The sequence below is a fragment of the Etheostoma spectabile genome, chromosome 5 (genome assembly GCF_008692095.1).
Source record: "Etheostoma spectabile isolate EspeVRDwgs_2016 chromosome 5, UIUC_Espe_1.0, whole genome shotgun sequence".
Classification (NCBI taxonomy): domain Eukaryota; kingdom Metazoa; phylum Chordata; class Actinopteri; order Perciformes; family Percidae; genus Etheostoma; species Etheostoma spectabile.
Window position 1 is genome coordinate 21,417,018 of NC_045737.1, and position 20,703 is coordinate 21,437,720.

The following is a 20,703-nucleotide window of genomic DNA, read 5'->3' on the forward strand; positions in this document are numbered from 1 at the left end:
AGAAATGAGAGCTGCTCCATCCCAAGTGGGATGAATGCCGTCGCTCCGAATCAGACCAGGTCTTCCCCAGAAAGACAGCCAGGGAGTTACAAAGCCCACATCGATATCTGGACACCACCTTGATAGCCAGCGCCAAAATGATGACATGCAGCTATACATCTCACCGCTGGTTAGATTTGGCAGGGGTCCAGAGAAAACTACGGTGTCCGACATTGACTTTGACTTTGATACTGGATATAACGTATTTGTTTCATAATTGTTAAAAAAAATTCTATTTATTTGTTGTCAGTTTGATTAATTATTATAATAATAATGATAATAATTTATTAATTCATTGGACTCATATTTATTACTATTATCAAATTTATTTTTTAAAATTTAATTTAAAGAGGGCAGAGGGAGCAGAGGTGAACATAATAAGTCATGATGGATAGGACATATAGTTTTTCATGCTTACTTACACCTACACAGTTTTGTATACTACTTTTAATAAAGATTTTTTGGAAAATAATTCCTCTAGGTTTTCATTCAGCTTTGCATTAAATAAAAACATTTAATACAATTCAACAGCAAAATCTCCATCTAGCTGCAAGAGTTAACTGAGAAAGGTTTTATGCTTTATAAGTTGGGTGAAAAGGACCCCTTACTATGAATCCTCTAACTTGTGCTTTGGCTTAATGAAGCAGTGTGGATTATACAGAAACACAACATGAATAAAAGCAATTTGATGCAGCTGGCAAGAATATTAAAGATGAGAAACAGAGATACAATAACACATTCACACTTTAAAACAAGTTCACAAATTAAAATGTACACATACAAATACTGATCTATACCTAACCCATAATGTAAAAGTGACGCAACAAGTTAGTGTTTCTCTCTTTTTAGTGATGGATAATCACACAAACGCATTCAAGAAGGGATATTTGAGTGATGTTTTCTAGTTTTGTCTCCGTGACAGAAAGACCAGAAATAGTGACCATGACAACACTGAACAAACAAAAGGTAGAGACAACCGTAGAACAAAAAGAAATCTCATCCTCCCCCTGTAACACCTCATTCTCCTTGTGTCACCTTCGTTGTATGTAACATGGTTGAGATATTTCTAGAACTTACTGACACTGACTAACTAACGCACACTCGCACTTACCCTATTGTGTTACTTAAGCACACAGGAGGAGGTGTGTAAGAAAGCAAAGATGAACAAGAGTTGTTCTTTCATGGTTCTGTGCGATGCCTCTCTGTATCGTAGGAAACATCAGACAATAAGACTTTGTTGTAGAAGGTCCTTTTGTTCCTCGCTGATGATTATCTCATTATGATGAGTGAAGCAGTCAGCTCTGCATAGTTTCCAGGCCAATATACTCATTGGTTTCTGCTATTCTGCCTATGTTGCACATGTGATTAGACTTAATGACTTGCAGATGTGTGTAATTGCCTTTTTTGTGGGTTTAAGCATGTTCTTATGTATTAACGGAGTGGGTGCCAGAGACCTGTCAGCAAACACAGAGAGAGAAAGAGAGAGAGAGAATTCTGATTTCTATTCTTGAAAGAAACCGTTGGCAGTTTTAGACTTCATATTAGTGTAATGAGGGGATTTTGGCTGGTTCTAAAGGTCTACTTTATGATCAGGATTTAAGCTTTGGGTTATTAGAATGTTGGGTTGGGTGGACAGAAAATAAAACTTTTAGATTTATAACTGTAGACAGTACAGATCATATATTTTGTCATCCTGTAAACTGTAAACTAAAGATTTAAACTAACCAAATTAAAAAAAAAGTCAAATCGTAAATTATTTGGGATTACGAATAAAAATAACAATATACTGTAAATGTATTCTGAAGAAATTATTTCAATGTTTACTTTGGATAAAAAGGATGTAAATCTGATTTTAAAAAGTAAATACTACCAAAATCTTTTGAAATACAGTCAGCAAAATACCGTAGTTCAACATTTTTCTTTACTAAACCTGAAGGACATAATCAGATGATGAGAAGCATGTTTTTTTTCACTTTCTATTGTCTCAAAGAATTGCTAAATTGTCCTCAACACAAACATGATACATTTTCTTTGTAAATTAAGATAATGTCTTCTTCTACCAGTAAATTACATCTTTTATGAGCATGGGGACATAAGTGGACATCTGACTGGAAATCATTTTATCTGTGTTTTTAGGGCGTTTTATGCCTTTATATAACTGAGTTGATAGAGATTACAGGAAATGAGGGAAGAGAGAGCTGTGGAGTGACATGCAGGACACATCCCCAGCTGGATTCAAACTGAGGATTGTTGTGGATTTAAAGTCCTACGTCACCAGGGAGCCCCAACTGAACCTTAAACAAACTATTTCTTGGGAAAAATTTTCAAAAAACAAAGAAAAGACTTTGAATTAGAGAGTAATAAGTGTCAGGTTTAGGTCTGTGGGTAGTAGCACAGCATCAGCTCAAAGAATGAGTTTTACTTAAGTCAGTTAAGGTCTACAAAAGTAAAGCAATACAGTATCGTGTGTGTGTCCCTTTTGTTGTTGAGTCGGGTCTCTGAGCACGGTTAGAGGTTAATATTCTCTTTCTCTCCGGGAAAATTCAACTAAGGAGCTAATTAATGTCCACAGAGAAAATGCACCCACACAGTATCTGCTGTCCTCCCCTAACCTCCTCTTTTACCTATATCATTCCATCTGTTTCTAATTGGACTGCTTAGCGTCTCTCTATTACTGAGATCCTGAGGAGCATCTGTTTTGATAATAAGCGTTCAATCAATTCACACTGCTGTGTCAAGTGTAACAGACGCAGCGGTGGGAATTGCTTCATCTTGTGAGTGTAAGAAGTGTGTTTATGAGGGAGAGGGGAGAGAGACATGGAGTGAGAGCTTGCAAGTCGAATAAGCAGACTTTGTGGGTTAGGGGTAATGAAATGGTGCGTAGCTGTCTAATGGGTTATTCTTTCTGAACTGATCCAGATGATTGATTATCAGTGAGGATAAAGTGAATAATCTGTGGATTTATTTTGAGCAGTGTGCCACCTCACAGAGTCATTGTTTTATTTATTTTCCAGCCCACGCCACTGTGCTACAGCATTTTTACAAATATGCCATTCAGTGGTTTTAGCATAATTTTGTGTGTGGTGTCGGTGTGTGTGGTGGGTGGTGTGTGGTGTGGTGTGTGTGTGTGTGTGTGTGTGTTCGTGTGTGTGTTCGTGTGTGTGTTCGTGTGTTCGTGTGTTCGTGTGTGTGTTTGTGTGTGTGTGTGTGTGCGACTTAAGCAGAGTAAGACAGCATGCTTATGTGTGTTTCCTGGCAGCTGACAGATGTGTATGTGCAGGTATAGTGTTGCTCATAAGTTTAAGAACCAATGCCAAAGTTAACTAAAAAGAGGAATAGAAAAAAAATCATCTTTTGGAAATGGATCTTAATGCCTTAACTAAAAAAAAAGATGGAAAAATTCAACTTTAATATAAATCCACCTGCCTCTATGGGAATTTAACATAGGGGTGTAATTTTTTTGAAGGGGTTCCTAAACTTATGAGCAGCACGCATGCAGCGTGTGTGGGTGCTGTGGGGTTGTGCTGTGTGGTGTGCGTGTGTGTGCGGGTGTGGTGCGTGTGTTGCGTGTATGTTGGTGTGTGTGTGTGTGTGTGTGTGTGTGTGTGTGTGTGTGTGTGTGTGTGTGTGATTGTTGGTATAGTCCTGAAGGTTATAGATGGTTATAGAGCACATTCTTCTATCCCTTCATGGTTGTTATGGAAACAGCAAAAGGAAGCAGAATGTAAAACCATGTTTTGAAAAGGACCTTTAATCGACCATGGAGTCCTTGCAGGGATTATAGCGTGTTTTACTAAAGCTTTCCTCAGAAAATGCAGTAACATTTTTTATTTTATTTTTCTGTGTCCCAGAAATGTTGTTAATATCCAGAAATACCTCACAAATGATGGTGTGAGTGTTTTGGTGCCAATGTGTCTCTATGTAACAGTGTGTAGCCATCACCTTGGTGGGTGTTGTACAGCATTGTGAAACATGTTGAGCATGTGGAAAAATGTTGCATCCTAAATCGACTCATCCGTTCCTCAGGGGTTTATAGTGCTGCAGTGTCAGAGTGCCTATGCCATCGTGTAGGCGGCAAGCAGGGCAGGTTAGGTCTTTAGTGTTCTGTAGGACCGTGTGGAGTTAACGCTGCAGAAATTATCTGGAAGGACAAATCTAAATGATTAACAAATGCCTTGTGTAATGTGCTTACTTTGATCTTCCTGCTGTACTGATCTAGATAAGAAGATGGGTTTTTGTGTAGCTGTATTCTTTATTTGGATCTCCATTTAACAAATTGGTCATTAGTTCTCTGGTGTCCACATGAAACAATTATAAAAATAAAAAACTTCAATTCAAAATCATACAGCATCAATGGACCAACAAAGGAAAAACAAACCAAACATAAAAAATAAGGTTACTAATTTTGCAAATCAAATGAAAGCCTCAGTAAACAAAAAATAAAAACTGCCAATAAAACAGTAAAACAATATTGACCAAAAGTCCTGATTTGTAGGTGGAACAATATAAAGAAGGATGAGAAGCCTTTGTTTTTTGTCTTTAAGCTTTTTAGGACATCAGTTTGAATCATAAAGCCAAGACTAAACTTCATTCCTTTCTCCTCAAAGTGAAAATAGATATTTTGCAGATTTTGTCATGTTTGTAATAGTGTTTGACATTAAGGTAGGGCTTGGATTTTTGTTTTGATGTCAAGAAGTTTTGATTGATTAAAGTAGAGTTATGATGTCATAATATGTATTATTACACTAAAACAACAGGGCAATCTGAGAGCAACAAGGGAACCACAAGTGTCAGAAAATAATTGACATGTAAGGTGATTATAAATGACTTTATTTTCAGAATCAGTTTATTTGGTGGAAATGGAGGGATTCAATGCAGAGCAGCAGGACACCCAGCTTGTGGATTGTGTTTTTCCTGTACATCCGTTCATCAGTGAACAGTGCGTATTCATCTGATTTTGTATGTCCTTCCTGCCACGTAGTATAGATCGAATTGTCATCATTTCCTCTGAGTTTTGGCATACATGCACACACACTATAAATTGGCTAATCAAATGCAGCAGCATGTCTGCCACAGCCCCTTTCCTACGTATGTGGCATGTGGTGTAACCATGGTAACCTATGTGCTAGAGGCTCCTGTCAGTGGTTAATTGATACTACTGTACTGTGTTGTAGGACAATCAGGACAGTAAAAGACAGATTTAGAGGTGAGAAAAGCTCACTACCAGATGTGTCTCTGTCTGTCGGTCTGTATTGGTGCATCAGAGGAGCTCTCAAACTGGCTTTGAGGCTTGTGAAGAAATCAGTGTTTTGTTATTGTATCTCTGTAACAAGTAAATATTTATTAAAGGACTTTACTTGTGGCATCATCAATAGTGTTCAATGTAGTCTTGTTCCACTGTTAGCCTCAATACTAGCCTCACTTTTGGCCTCCTCAGGTGACAATGTATCATCATCAACCATAATTATACTTACATGTGTTTGCCAATGAATTCATTACATCTATTCTAGGCTGTCTAGTGAACGCATTTAATGGTTTCTCATTACAAATTGGGCCTTATGCAAGAACATTTTTGTATTAATGTGTAGGAAGCTATAGCAGCAGATTAATGTCCATGGTTTTGGAATGAGATGTTCAACAATCTCATTTGGGTGTAGTGTTCAGGTGTCCACATACTTTTGGTCACATAGTTTAGATACCTCTTCCGTGGCGTCCTCTCAGATAAAAAAATAAAACAAACCCAGCCACACATCAAGGTTTTGCTTGCAAAGTATGCATTGTCAATATTGTTGAGGTTTACAGACATAATATAACATTTGGAAGTCTGCATCTGTTTTCTGTTTGTAAGACTTGATTGCCATTGATTGGAAATAAATACATAGTAATTGAACAATTGATAGTTGTTCAAGTTTGTTTTTAATTTTTGAAACACACTCCATATGATAATTAAGGCCAATGTGAGTGTTTCAGAAATGGTTTTTAATTTTTAAAATCTGTGCTGCTTTAGGCTAAAGTAGAAATCCTGAATAGTTGGAAAACAAAAATCCAGAGGGATTTTGGAAATGACTGGGTCTCAATTAACCTGAGATGGCATCAGAAGGGAAGAGACGGAGAAAACAGAGTTTCACAAGTCGTTACAATGTTAAAGGGGGGGTTCAGAATTTTGGACATAAGACCTTATTTCCAAGTTAGCCAGTGTGTTTTTTATTAGTGGAGACAGGTTTGAACACTTTTTATTCAGTCCTTCAAGTTGCAGAGTTTGCTGGTGCTAGGCTAGCGCAAGTCAACAGTATCTGCTAGCCCGCCATTAAAAACAGTCTTACCCACTCCACAGTACACCAAAGGCAAATAAGTTATAACACCAGACTATTGATGTAAATGTCTGTTGATAGAATAATGTTTGAAATAAAACTACCCTCGCATCTCAATGATCGAATTACATTTTTAAGGGACTATATTCTCAGCAGTGGTGGAATTGTAGTAGCCTTGTACATTGTTATTGTAGCATTGGATTGAAAACAAAGGACTAAGAAACATGGTGATTCAGTGTGCATTTAGAAATTGTAAAAATAAACCAAACAGATGGTCACCACCAGTCTCCCAATGTTCTGTCCTGGTTCTCTATGACATCTCCAGTGGGTGCTGTCTCTACAGACGCTCTCCCTTATTCCCCTTTTAGCATCCATCTATGTTAGTTCTTCGTCTGTGTATTCCGGCTCATACAGGTACGATTTGTTAAATAACACATTTCTCGTCTTCATTGTCTTCAAAGTCTGAAACACTGGCATGGCTTTCAAACATGGCCATAGTACTATAGCTTGTAGATTCCTTTGTGTAATGTACTCTGCTTCTGAAGCAATGAGTGACAGCAGCAGGTAAAAAAACTAGCGTGATTGTCATGTGAACCGTCTTTCTTGGTTGCCTAGGTAATATCACTCTGCAGCTGCTGTAGCCTGTGCTACCAACCACAGGGAACAACGTATAACTATTGCAATGCCACGCAAGGGTAGTTTTATTTCTAACATTCTATCAACAGACATTTACATTGATAGTCTGGTGTTATAATTTATTTGCCTTTGTGTACTATGGAGTGGGTAAGGTGTTTTTGATGGTGGGCTAGCAGATACTGTTGACTTGTGCTAGACTAGCACCACCGAACTCTGCATCTGGAAGGACTGGAGGAAAAGTGTTAAACTATCTCCACTGATAAAAAACTCACTGGCTAACTTGGAAATAAGGCCTTATGTCCAAAACTCTGAACCACCCCTTTAACAATGAGTAAACATAGTTCAATTCATGGAACAGTTCAGACTGTGACACGTATGACACGTAAGGGGTGAGAATGAGACTTGGGCCATTTTAACTTCTCCACACCATCACCCACACCCTGCAGCTGCGTGTTGACTTCCTATTTTCTTCTTCTGTTCAATTTAAAAAGAACCTCAAGGTGTTCTAGTTATTCTCTCTCACTTTATAAGCACACCTCCTTTTCCATCTCACTTTTTCTTTTCTTCTTTCTTCTGGAAGAAGAAAAGGAGCAGGTTCACTGATGGAAAATGTATCCATGTGTCTCTGCAGGTGTTTTTTTATTTTAATTTTAGAAGAACAACATAATAATCTCAGTGGCTTCAACATTGAGATCAAATAATTTGAAGACTGGAAGCATCCAAACTTGATGAGGAAGACATTTTTTTAATCAAAGCATGAACATGACTTCTAAAAAAGCAAATCAAAATAATTTGATGATTCTGGCTTTTTAGTACTAAAGTCTTGTTGTAGTACTACTACTACTACTACTACTACTACTACTACTACTACTACTACTACTACTACTAATAATAATAAATTGAATTTGTATAGCGCTTTTCAAGGACCCAATGTCGCTTTACAGGGCAAGGTATAAAAAACAAAATAATAAAACCAGATTCAGGCAGAGATGAAAAGGGAGGGGTGGGGATCAGATCTCTTGGGGGAGGAGTTCCAGAGCCTAGGAGCTGCCTTGGAGAAGGCTTTGTCCCCGAAACTGCGGAGGTTGGACTTGTGGACGGAGAGGTGACCGGTTGAGGTGGCTCTGAGGGACTATGAGGGTTGGTAGGGGGAGAGGAGGTCAGTGAGGTATGAGGGTGCCAGATTGTGGACAGCTTTGTAGGTGAGGACCATGATTTTGTAGGTGATCTGGTGGGAGATGGGGTGGGATGATAGCAGCAGCTTTGAAGACAGAGGGGACAGTTCCAAGAGACAGTGAAGAGTTGACAAGGTTTGTGAGGTAGGGGCATAGGATGGGGAGGTAGGACTTCAAAAGGGGGGTAGGGAGGGTGTCAAGGGAGCAGGTAGTGGGTTTGGAAGAGCTGATGAGTTTTGAGATTTCAGGAGGGGTAACCGGGTCAAAGTGGGAAAGGAGGCAATGTGGAGGAGGGGTTGGGTGGCCACGAGAGATGGGGAGAAGAGGGGCCACGGTTGGTGCTGGAGTAGATACTGGGAGGTCAGAGGCCGGGGATAGAGACTGATAAATAATGTTGATTTTTGTCAGTGGAAAAAGTGGAGGTATGAGTTGTAGAGATCCAGAGTATAAGTAGTGAGGGTGTTGACCCAAGGCTTGAGGAGGTTGTTGACCCAAGGCTTGAGGAGGTTGTTCATTGTGAAGAAGAGGGTTCTGAGCTTTTGGCAGGGGTCAGTGAGGATGGTGGAGAGGTAGGTAGACTTGGCAGCAATGAGGGCGTCTTTGTTGGCAGTGAGTTAAGGTTTATAGGCTTCAAAGTGGACTGATTTCTTTGTCAGACGTTCAAGTTGGCAGCCAGTTTGTTTCATTTTTTGGAGTGCAGGTGTGTACCAGGGTGAAAAGGTGTTAAAAGTGATGGTTTTTGTTTGAGGGGGGCCAGAGTGTTGAGGGAGGTAGACAAGGTGGAGCTGAGGTGGTTTGTGAGATCATCAGGTGAGGTGAGGGTTGAGTCCAGGTGGAGAGTGGTGGAGAGCAGATCAGAGAGATGGTGGGGGATCTTGCAAATAAAACTCGATATCTTGCAAATCAAAGTCAAGAGCTCGCAAAAGTGTTTGTAACCAGTACATGTTTTTTTTCCTCATCCCCCCCCCACTCCATGTCACCTCTGGTCCTCCAAACATGTCTCTGTGGATTAAATGTTTATTTATACCACCTCAACTTGCTTTATAATAATAATAATAATGAAAAAGACATGGAAATCTCAATATTACAATATGGGACTTTTTAAGGAGCTCAGAAATAGAACAAAAAATGAAAGAAAACTTAAATTGTATTTCTTAAAAGAATCAGACTTTCAAACTAACCTTGAAAACAGTCATCATCTCAAAAACTAAAAGTATTATGCAATCTGATCTCAGCATAGCTCTCTCTCACTCTTTTACGTTTGACCTCTGACCTCATGTTTTCTTTGTCTGATTGGTCATCAGGATGGGGGCTACAGACAACATCTACAAAGGGCGCAGTACGTTCATGGAAGAGCTGACTGAAGCCTCTGAGATTATTTTCCGCGCAACCGAACGTTCATTGGTCATCCTTGATGAACTGGGACGGGGCACAAGCACCCATGATGGGATTGCCATTGCCCATGCCACCCTGGAGTACTTCATCAGAGATGTAAGTGTGTGTTTGTGTGTGTCTGTGTGAATGGACAGATTTGAATATTAAAAGAGATGAAATAAAAAGAGGTGAGAAGTGAGAGGAAAAGCACTAATGGGATATTTTGATAACAGTTAGTGTGACTGCTGAAATACCAAATAATGTGAAATATTCCCTGTTGTCAACCACACACATATTCATCTTGTTAATGAATCCACCGGCATTGTTGCATATTAAGGCCAGCCCAATTAACCATCAAGCTAATGACCTAAAGAGGTGTATGCAAAGTTTGATTGCATGTGCTAGTTGTTGCTCTGCAGACTGCAATGATTGTTTTGAAGCGAGAGAAGAGACTCCAGAGAGACCACAGAAGCTTGATCTATAATGTTAATATTCTGTTAGAGGGCTAGCTGCAATGGAAAAGGAGAGAGAGAGTGATCCCTGGGTACCTAGTTGTTCAAGGGATGTGTGTTGCACTGCAGCATGCCTCATTTACTTCTCATGAAACACCCACATAACCAAGGCTGATGACAGCTTGTCCAATGTTCACTTTTGCTCTCTCAAGGGATCAAATGTGTCCGTAGGCGTCTTTGTCCTTATATATATTATATGTTTCCTGCTCACTTTTGTCAGCTGTTGTTAAAATGATGTGTACGGAAAGCATAAAGGTCCAACTTTAGCCAGCAATCGAGGCCAAAGGGGAGAGAGGAACTGGTTCAGAGGTCTGCTAATGAGCCCAAGATATATGGGGCTTTCCAGCCCAAAGTACTTGGAATCAGTATTCCTACGAGTGAGATTTTGTGTGTGTGTGTGTTTGTGTGTTTGTGTGTTTGTGTGTGTGTGTGTGTGTGTGTGTGTGTGTGTGTGTGTGTGTGTGTGTGTGTGTGTGTGTGTTGTGTTCTGGGGATTATTTAAACTGGTGCCCTTCGGATGTTGCACAATGTTTGTATGTCCGTCATTGCAGAACAGATGAGGGAACGAGGAGGGGGTGTTTGTGTTAGTAAGGGGGGGGGGGGGGGGGGGGGGGGTACCAACACTGGCAGTCATTTGTTGTTCCTTGTGGAAAACCCAAAGTATTTGTTTGCACCCATTTAGTGAACAAACATTCATAGTATAAGCGCAGAAGACCCATTACTACAGTTTGACATGGACTGCATGCTTGAATTAGTGGCATCACTTGAACACACAGCTGTTCTTTTTTCTCCGGGGCTGTAGTCTCTCTCATCTGCCAGTCTTTTAGCGGCTGGGAATAAGGCGAACCGGGGTGCGCTAACTAAGTAAGTTTGTTGACTAGCCATACAGCTGTTACATGGCAAATCACATCATCATCATACTAAAATAACTTTGTGGATTAAACATAGTTTTAAATCTTCATAGTGTTAAATGTTACCGTCGTTTTAGCCACAGCATTAGCATGAGCCACTTACTCACGTAGTGAGCTGGGTTGTTATTGAAATAAATAAGGTCTTATTACACAAACAAACAAACACACACACACACACACACACACACACACACACCCCCAACACACACACACAAAAACTACAAGAAACAAATTGTCCGAGCAATACAGATTTTACAGATGTCTTAACAGTTTGGTGGTGTGTGTGTGTGGTATTAGTGCCCTTGAGGCTGGAGCTTCTCTGGGGATAATTTGAGGAACTTTGTTTCTAGCTTTCATGGATAACACACCACCAGCTGTTTTGCTGATACTCAATGAACTACACAAACCACTGATTCAGGGTGCAGCTACCACTTCAGTTCACAGTGACAGATACTATTGATGTGTTACATTAGTTTTACCATGAAAGAATACTGCTGCCATCTTGGTATTTAGAGCTAAAAATTTGTTTATTTTCGGTTTCCCACTACCTTAGACAAAAAGCTCCAAGTTGCCCTGAGTTAGCCCTGCTCAAATTTAGATGAATACACATTTATCTTTGCATAACTCCTTCCAGTTTTTATGTGTTGCCAGTTCCACATTAATCTTTGGAGAGAATCCTGGGGTTATGTAACCTTGCTGGAAAACAGAATGAAAATGCGTAAGTATCAGCTAATGCAGCTGGCAGCTGCTGCTCGCAGAAGGAAGGAACTTTCTGACTACCTGTTGTGTAACAACATTGATTTGTTAGAAAAGCCTTGCTATTAAAGGAAAGACAAACAAAATAAGTTAGGCTTTATAGGGAAAGGTCTCCTCAGTACAGGCAGACCTGCAGTCTTTCATGCGCCCTCCTCTTCCTCCTACTCATCCTCCTCTTCCTCCTCCTCACCAGACTCAACTGTTAACGTCAAAAGTCAGACTACTCCTCCTTTGACTCAGTTGTTATAGTAACACACCTTTCCCTGTACCCCAGCACTCACCTGAGAGGTCTTTAAGAATGTAGATGGGTTTCATAACACCACTCAATAAAAGAAACAGCCTTGATGCAGAAAGAGAAAAAGAAATGGAAAAGCAGAGGAGAGTATCACTAAAACTAGAAGCCACTTCTGATGGAGGTTTCTGTTTTTTTTGGTGAAATCACGACCAGCACATGGTTGGTTCTGTCAATGTTTGTCCAATTTAATTATTTTCTAGTTGTGATATGTACCTCATACTGTCCACTTCTATAGCCATTACTCTTACCCCCAATTTCTACCGGGTGCGGAATGGCTGCGGATCTGCCCTGGAACGGCGGCGGGGTCATTAGGTGTCCATTAAAGTCAATGTGTGTATTTCCACAGATTACGGAGCGGCTGTGTGCCGACACAGAGCTTCTATTTTTGGTGGACACCAGAGAGCTCCGCAGCAAATCAGCAACAAAAATTATACATTTGGTTAATTTTTAAAATAAAATAGACCGTGCTCACGTCGGCTCATATTTCCCTGCACTACACCTTGAAAACACAGCACAGAGTTTTTTCTTCTCTGTTCCTCTGGATGGAAACAAACTGTTGTTGGTTTTGTGGTTTTATTCTACATGAATCTGTGAGATCTCATGAGTCCTTGAGACTTCAGCTGTCAGTCATGGCCGCAGCCACGCAACGAATCTGGACCTTGTTGGTGTTGACGGACGGCGGAGCACAAAGCCGACACGCAGCAGAGCCGATCCGCAGCCGTTCCGCAACCGGTGGAAATTAGAGGTTAGACTTACTTGGACTCTCGCTTTTTATTCACGCCAACAGCACGTCCTGCCATTAGATTTACATTAATCTCATCACTACATATCACTGTCCACTCGTACCGTGACTCAGACTTGCAAGTGACTGCACTAACTGTGTAAACCAGGCAGAATCAGGCCCACCTTTACACTTGGACTCACAGGGGAACTAGAACTCACTAAAACTTACTTTTGGATGCATACTAATGAGTACATTTTCAGTAAAATGTATCACTCCATGTGGGCGTAAATGGTCTGATGTGCTCAAGCTCATGCACAAAGCTCCTACGAAGCCCCACTGCTCCACTGCACTGCTCAGTCAGGAAGATGCTTGTCAGTTTTTCTACTTATCTCATTGGGATTGCAGACCTTTTGTCCTTTTTTCAGCTATTCAAGTTTGATTGTAAGAATTTTGTTGGACGCTTCATTTCTTGCCATACGTTGTTAATAGCAGTGGTTCCTAATGTGGGTGGGGTCCCTAGAAAGGGATCTAAGGATACAAATTGGCAGGGTTGCAAGACAATGTAAGAATTATGTGGCAACATTATTACAGTGCTCATTTTCATATACATTGCATTCTTGATTGTTTTTTGACAGCAATTATTGGTAAATTAAACTATTCTTGTGTGGTGTGTGCACTAATCAAAGTAAACTTTTAGCCCAATTGGTAAGGATTTGTTTAGGACTAAAACTAACTAATTATTTTCGTTGTCAATTAATCGGTTTATTATTTTTAAGATTGATTGATTCTTTTGTCTAAAACAATTTCAAATAGTGAATAATGGCCATCATAATTTCCCAGTCCAACATGAAGTTGTCAAATTGCTTATTCTGTCCAACCAACAGTTTACAACCCAGATATGTTACATTTAAAATCATCAAACCCTAAAAGCAGCAAATCTTTGGGATGCTAAAAGTCAATAATTCAACCAAATAATAGATTATAAGAATTAACGAAAATTATGTTTTGTCAATCAACTAATGGATTAAACAAATGAAATGTTTCAGCCCTCGATTTGTGATTCTAGTATGGATTTTGGTAACACTGTAATTCTTTGTAGTGTTTGAACTGTAATTTCAGTCATCAGTTTACAATAAATGTGTCAGATACAAATAAATCACACTGCATAGTTGTCCAAATATCTTTTGCTCTTTGTTTAGTGTGCTTACAAGTTAGTTCTGATCTACTTTGGATAAAAGTTTTCTTAATGCTGGCATGGACAGGGGCACAGCTTGCTTGCTTTCTCTTTAAAACGTACTTGAAAATTCACACTTTCTTGTGCTAACTGTTGTCTGGCAGGTGTTGCTTCAAAAGTTATCTGAATCAGATTAAATCCGCTCCATGTCCTTTATCCCACTGGTTTAATAAAAAAACAGAAGAGCATTCTGTTCTCACTAATAAGATGAATAGTTGAATTTGAGTTGTCTTTTTTGTTTCCACTTTGAGATACATCCACAGTATACAAATTTTAATGTTAATGGATGCAAAATAAATGTTTCCCCATAACCCTTACTCAGAAAAAAAGCACAAATATTGCACCAAGACCAACAGCTCTTTTTGGTGGGGGGGACATAAATAGACAAGTGATATTTGTCTCTAAAAAGCCTGTGTATCATTTGTTTCCTTTGGTCCACACCAAATGAACCAAACTAAAGAAGTGAAAGCACCCTAAAGCACAGGATCATGTCACCATCATGAACATTCTGTCCATACTATTGCACACCGTTGTACCAAATATTTCCTTGAAACAAAAGAGCCAATATGGTCTAAAGGGACTGATACTGACTCAAATAAAATAGACCAATGTGAGAACAAGATTGACTCGCAACCAAATTCAGAGAGGTCAGTGACACACATGTACGCATCATTTACACCAGATCTCTTCATTTCATGCATGCACACCTCAGCAAGAGCTTAGTTAGTTGTGAGGTGAGGACACAAAGGGTGTTGATTTGAGTCAATTAGATTTGTGTTTAATTGGATAGTGAGAAAGTAACAAGCCAGGGAGACAGCAGTAGTGTAGTTGACACCTCAAACCTGCTCCTCGGGATCAGATTACAAAGTGGAAGCACTCTTTCACACAATCACATCTTTCACGTCATATCTCGACAGATGTGCCATAGAAGAGAAAGTGTTATCTGTGGGTTTGTGGCCGATCAGCTGGACTAATCTGCATTTTTAAATTATAGTAAAAATTTAAAAAAGCATTGGATCAAATAATGAAATATAGCTTATAGAGGAAAGATAATTAACACATTTTTCTGCATTTCTACACCGGTATACAGAGCGTTTTTAGTGATTTTCCACTCTTTTTTTTAGTTTTTTTTTTTTAGCCTGAACCTTTATTTTGGTTTAGACTCACAGCACTCATCAGCGTTGTTTCTTGCAGAAGCAAGGTGGTCAGTCCATTGGCGTGCATGCGTGCCGATATGAGTGTGCAGGTCTGTCTGTCTTTGCTTGAGGCTTGAGAGAGTCACCATGTACGTCTCTTTCAGAGGGAGGTATTACTAGTGGCATGTGACCTTTCTTAGACCGAGTGGTTAGCAAGATTATCTTGGAGCCAGCCGAGTCCTGCAGCCGCCCTTCAGCTGCGATGATGTAAGACTAAGGCCTGCTTCACCATGAGAGCTCATACACTATTTGTTATCATTATTTCCATCATCAACCTTCATGATTCTTATTACTAGTGCGTTATTAACCTGTGTGTTTTGTTGTTGTGAGCTGAGCTGTCATTGCAGCACGTCCAGTCTGAAATACCACCTATCAAGTGGTAAGCACACAGCTGATGCGAATTCTCCTCCCCCTCGTCAAAGTAATTTCACCCATTTATTGATGAACAGTTTTAAACACTGTGTGAGAGATTATTTGCTCCAAGTGAGAATTTTACGTGTGAAATTGAACACTACAGTAGGCTATATGCCAATGTGGTTTTCACTAAAAAAACATTTGCACAAAGCAAGCCGATCCTCTTTTTCATGTTGATAAGATCATTAAAATGAGAACATATTGGACAAAAAGAAATCAAGGGACGTTTAGAATAGATTAAAATGTGTGAATAATTGTGAGTGAACTATGACATTAATGCAATTAATTGCGATTAAATATTTTATAAGTTGACAGCACTGATTAATACGTTTTAGGGACATTTTATATTAATTATTGTGTTTCAACAGTTTGCCACATTGTCAAGACTCAGTTTTTTGTGTTTGAGTGTCCTCCCCACTCCCATTCGCACATGATTGGGCTGTTAAAGTAAGCAGGAAATTGTTGCATTTGTTTAAGTGAAGAACTCTGAGCAGCTGTCCAGAGAGTGCTGTGGTGCAAGAAATAATGCAATAATGCAAAATTTGTGCATGCATTTGAGAGTACGTGCCCCACCCGCTTTTTGTGATTTTCACGTCTTCACCCTAATGTAGCGTTTGGGTGGCTCCCAGGCCTGACAGAGAATAAAGAATAGCACAGACAGTGTTGCATAATGCAAAATTTATGATACCTTCCATTTGGTAAATTCATCACTTTATCTCTCCTCTTTGTCTTTCTGTTCTTTTTTCCACTTTCCACTGTACGAACATAAGTAATAAAATTAATAATATAATTAAAATTCACTGAGGTCAAAGGACAAATTAAAACGTTAAGTAGAATAGAATCAAGATCCCAATGTTAACTCCCATATTAATCCTATAGTTGTAGTAAATGTAAATATGCATATTGTACTGTATATAAGGGCTTACAAAACCCTTTTTATATTCCAAGGGCTGGTAAAGTGAGTGCGCTATGGGGAAGAGCTTGCTTTGAAGATAAGTTCGATTTTCTTTTGTTCTCTTGGGATGGCGGTGTCTGTTGGTTCACCACTGAAATATCTCAACAACTAGTGAAGGGACTGCCATGAAGTTTTGTGTAGACATTCAAGGTCCCCATGGGAAGGATCCCCATAAGTTTGGTGACTTTTCCTTTACTGACACCAGCATGTAAAAGTTTTCACTGAAATGTCACAATGGTTGCCAAACTTAATATGAACGTCTACTTGTCATCCCTTGTAACACACTGCATGTTCATGACATCATGATCCTAACTTTGGGCAGCAGAATTGATCTCCTGCCAGGTAGTTCTGCCGACCCTTAAGATTTATCTCATGTTGGGATCCCAACCCCCAGGTTGGAAACCATTGAATACACTGATTGCCATGAATTTTGTATAGAATTCATGGTTCCTACTGACTTTGATGATCCCCTGCCATTGCAGTATCTTAACATTTACATCAGATTTTATATGATTTTTCTGCATTCTTTGCACACTTTAATAAGATCTTGTTTTACACAGGCACTCTACAAAACTGTTGAGTAGGTGGGAAAATGGTAGTTATGTTGTTAGTAAAATCAAACATAGCAGGTGGAGTGTCACCACAAGTGATCCTCTTTTCTTACTTTTACCTATGTATAGAGACGTCTTTGACTGTTGAAGACAGCAGTGAGCGACAGTAGTGGGAACATTTTTTCCTGCATTTGTGCTCCTTTCTACACCTCGACTGGATATTTTCTTATCCAATGTAAACATAATGTACAGATGGCATTTACACCTGGCTGAACCTGTTTATGCCATTTTTCTGATCCTTAACATCCAGCGAAGTCTAGTCAACAGGTGGTTTTCTGACAGCTATTCAGCCTTTTATACCTGGCATACAAATGTAAAAAATTGCTCTCCCCTTCTTTTTCTTAGGTGAAAGCCCTCACCCTGTTTGTGACCCATTATCCTCCTCTGTGTGAGTTGGAGCGGGTGTATCCTGAACATGTGTCTAACTACCACATGGCTTTCCTACTCAATGAACCTGACATCGCCACTGACACTGATGGTATGTGTGTGTGTGTGTGTGCGTGCGCACAAATGCTTTCAATGTTTTATTTGGTGAAAATTCTGTTTGACTATTGCCTTGCAGGTACATTTAGAACAAGCTTACCATGGCATTTTCTAAATCATTATCACGTGGCATTTTACTGAGATTTTTAAGTGTGTGTGTGTGTGTGTGTGTGTGTGTGTGTGGTGTGTGTGTGTGTGTGTGTGTGTGTGTGTGTGTGTGTGTGTGTGTGTGTGTGTGTGTGGTGTGTGTGTGTGTGTGTGTGTGTGTTGTGTGTGTGTGTGTGTGTGTGTGTGTGTGTGTGTGTGTGTGTGTGTGTGTGTGTGTGTGTGTGTGTGTGTGTGTGTGTGTGTGTGTGCGCGCGCGCGTGCGGACAGACAGAGAAGTTCAGCCAGAGTCCATCACTTTCCTCTACCAGTTAACTGAAGGTGCTGCAGGGCGAAGCTACGGCCTGAATGTGGCCCGATTGGCTGAAATTCCAGACCCTATACTACACACTGCTGCACGCAAAGCCCAAGAGATGGAGAGCATGGTTAACGCCAGGAGGTACAGCAGACCCACATATGCACCCTGACCATTTTTTAAAGGGGGACTCCACTCATTTTACCCTAAAAGATCAGTTTGCTAGTCATGTGGAGTACAAATCAGTCTGTGAAAACATTTGTATATTTTTTATCTGGAGACTAAACAAAAAATTTCCAAAAAAAGCCCTAGCATTGCAAACTGGTGTTCTGAAAGTAGTGGGTGTTTACCTGGCAGGGTTAGGGTCTAAGTGGGCATTCAGATTGAAAACAGCTTTGCTTGTTGGTTGGGGTTTATTTTAGGTAACGATGACAAAGTGAAATCCTAGTTAGTAGTTTGAGTAACCGATCTGTAAATATGAATTCTGTAATACTGACACAGGATTTTACAACTCTGGGAGGTTATCATTAACTTTCGTTACATGAATGCCAGGTAAACCGTAGAAAAATATGTTGGGCAACCATGTGTTTTTTTGCTGGAGCCCCCTGCATTGGTGCCCCTGCTGCTTTGTTGGTTTGAAAGCCGAAAAAAACACTATCAAGTTGAATTGTGGGAAATGTAGGCTCCAGTATTTTTGGAAGTTGACCCATATTAACGACTTAATTAAGTTGGAACTTCTCAGTTTCTGCAGCTTTGATTTTACTTTTTTCTCATAAGTCCCTCAATTTTGGAAGATTGCTACTAAAATGCTAGAGTATCCCTTTAAAGGTATTGTAAGTGATGTTAATCCAATAATCTTTTTTTTTTTAAATAAATTTACAAATCTCAATAATCTTACAGAATCACTTACTGCACATTTTAAATCCTCTCATAAATGATAAAAAAAAACCTTGTTTCTGTGCTTTTGGAGAGCTGTTTTGAATACTGTTTAATACAAGCGGAGCTTGACAGCTTAAAGTCAGACGTGTGTCATGAAATAATAAAACTCAAAGCAGGTCCACAGACACTAAATTGAATGTTTATTTAAACTTAAACACTCAAATGAATGTGATTAAATTAATATGCTAACATGTCCAAACCAGAGAATGTACCTAAATTCTTGGAAAATAAGACTGGGTACAGATTACTGGGCCAGCTCACACTTAGGAGGAGAGACACACCTACACGCACGTTTATGTTGGATGATTTTTACAGTTTGTAATTCCTCAACCGCTGCAAAACCTTGGCTTCTTTGGTACTGAGACATGCAAAACCAGTTTTAGTTGAGTTTTGTTTAAACATGTTTTAGTGTCAACTGATCCCAACATTTATTGGCATGAATATCTATCTATCTATCTATCTATCTATCTATCTATCTATCTATCTATCTATCTATCTATCTATCTATCTATCTGTCTATCTGTCTATCTATCTGTCTATCTGTCTATCTATCTGTCTATCTGTCTATCTATCTGTCTATTTTAAAAGTTTTTAGAGCTTTCTCATGATGTCTTAAATGGATGCAGCCTTTACCAGAGATGTAGTGTGGGTTGCCAATGTCTACTTTTATTTAGCTGTTTGCAGTGCAGGTTTTTCAGGAGTTCCTTGTTTAAAGTTCTGATTTTAAATTAATGTTCCTAATTGGTTCAAATCAAATTTTAGTTAATATAAGTGTGCTGGAATTGGTTAAATTAAAACCAGATCAGATCTTTGTCATGGCATATTTTCTCCCTTACCTTCTATGACTAATTTATTTTTAAGAAGAATGCACAAGTGCACTCTAATACAGAAAGGAAGAAAAATAATCTTGTTTTTTTTTAATGCTGATGTAGACAATTACTTTCTATTACACACTGACAGGCACATATGTTCCGCTTGAGAACGATTGAGTTAGGATACAGAAATACAGAAAATTCTTAGTCTTTTGCTGTCAAACTGTCAGCAAATTGTACTTTCTCCAAATACAGTCTTCTATCTCTTAAATTTGTACACAGCATCTCTTCGTTCTGTAAGGGACAGCCTGCTGAGAGTTGAGTGCTGCTTAACCTCTCCCTAGTAATCCTCCCCATATGAAATATCTGTCAGCACGCATGCAGGCACGCATGCACGCACACACATGCTCACTGTCAATGTAATCCTCCCTATATGAAATGTTTGTCCTCGGTTGGAGTGAAGCCATGCTGAGTGCACAATAATCGTACACAGAGGAGTTGAGCTGCTGGTCTGGGGTTATGAACAGAGATTTTATTGTATTTATGCACAAAACATAAAGGAATATATGACAATATACAGTTTTATACTCAATATTTTGTTTAAAGCAACATTTCCGTGTCTTTATCTCCGTCTCTCTAGGAAGAATAAGAAACTTCTCTCAGATCTTTGGAGCATCTCAGACAGATCATCTCTCATGGAGTGGCTGCAGTCAAACTCTTGACATTGCTGCAGTAGTTGTGACCATAGAAGACACACATGAAGAAGAGAGGATCCAGCCATCAGTAAATGAGCATGTTCAAAAAACAATATACTGTACAAGGAAGTAAATCTTGTTTCAGAAAAAACTCAGCACTGATGGAGTGAAGTGGTTCTTGCTGCTCTTTGTGTGTGTGTGTGTGTGTGTGTGTGTGTGTGTGTGTGTGTG

The 20,703-nt window shown here is 39.4% G+C and overlaps 1 protein-coding gene across 1 annotated transcript in view; it reads left to right on the forward strand.

The window, feature by feature from the left end:
- msh3 (mutS homolog 3 (E. coli)) overlaps positions 1 to 20,627 on the forward strand; it is a 42,003-nt gene extending 21,376 nt beyond the window's left edge. The window contains 4 exon segments of the mRNA XM_032516857.1: positions 9,466 to 9,652; positions 17,489 to 17,621; positions 18,002 to 18,170; positions 20,418 to 20,627. Coding sequence (XP_032372748.1) covers positions 9,466 to 9,652; positions 17,489 to 17,621; positions 18,002 to 18,170; positions 20,418 to 20,499 — 571 coding nt within the window. The 3' untranslated portion in view covers positions 20,500 to 20,627.
- The last annotated feature ends 76 nt before the right edge of the window (positions 20,628 to 20,703 follow it).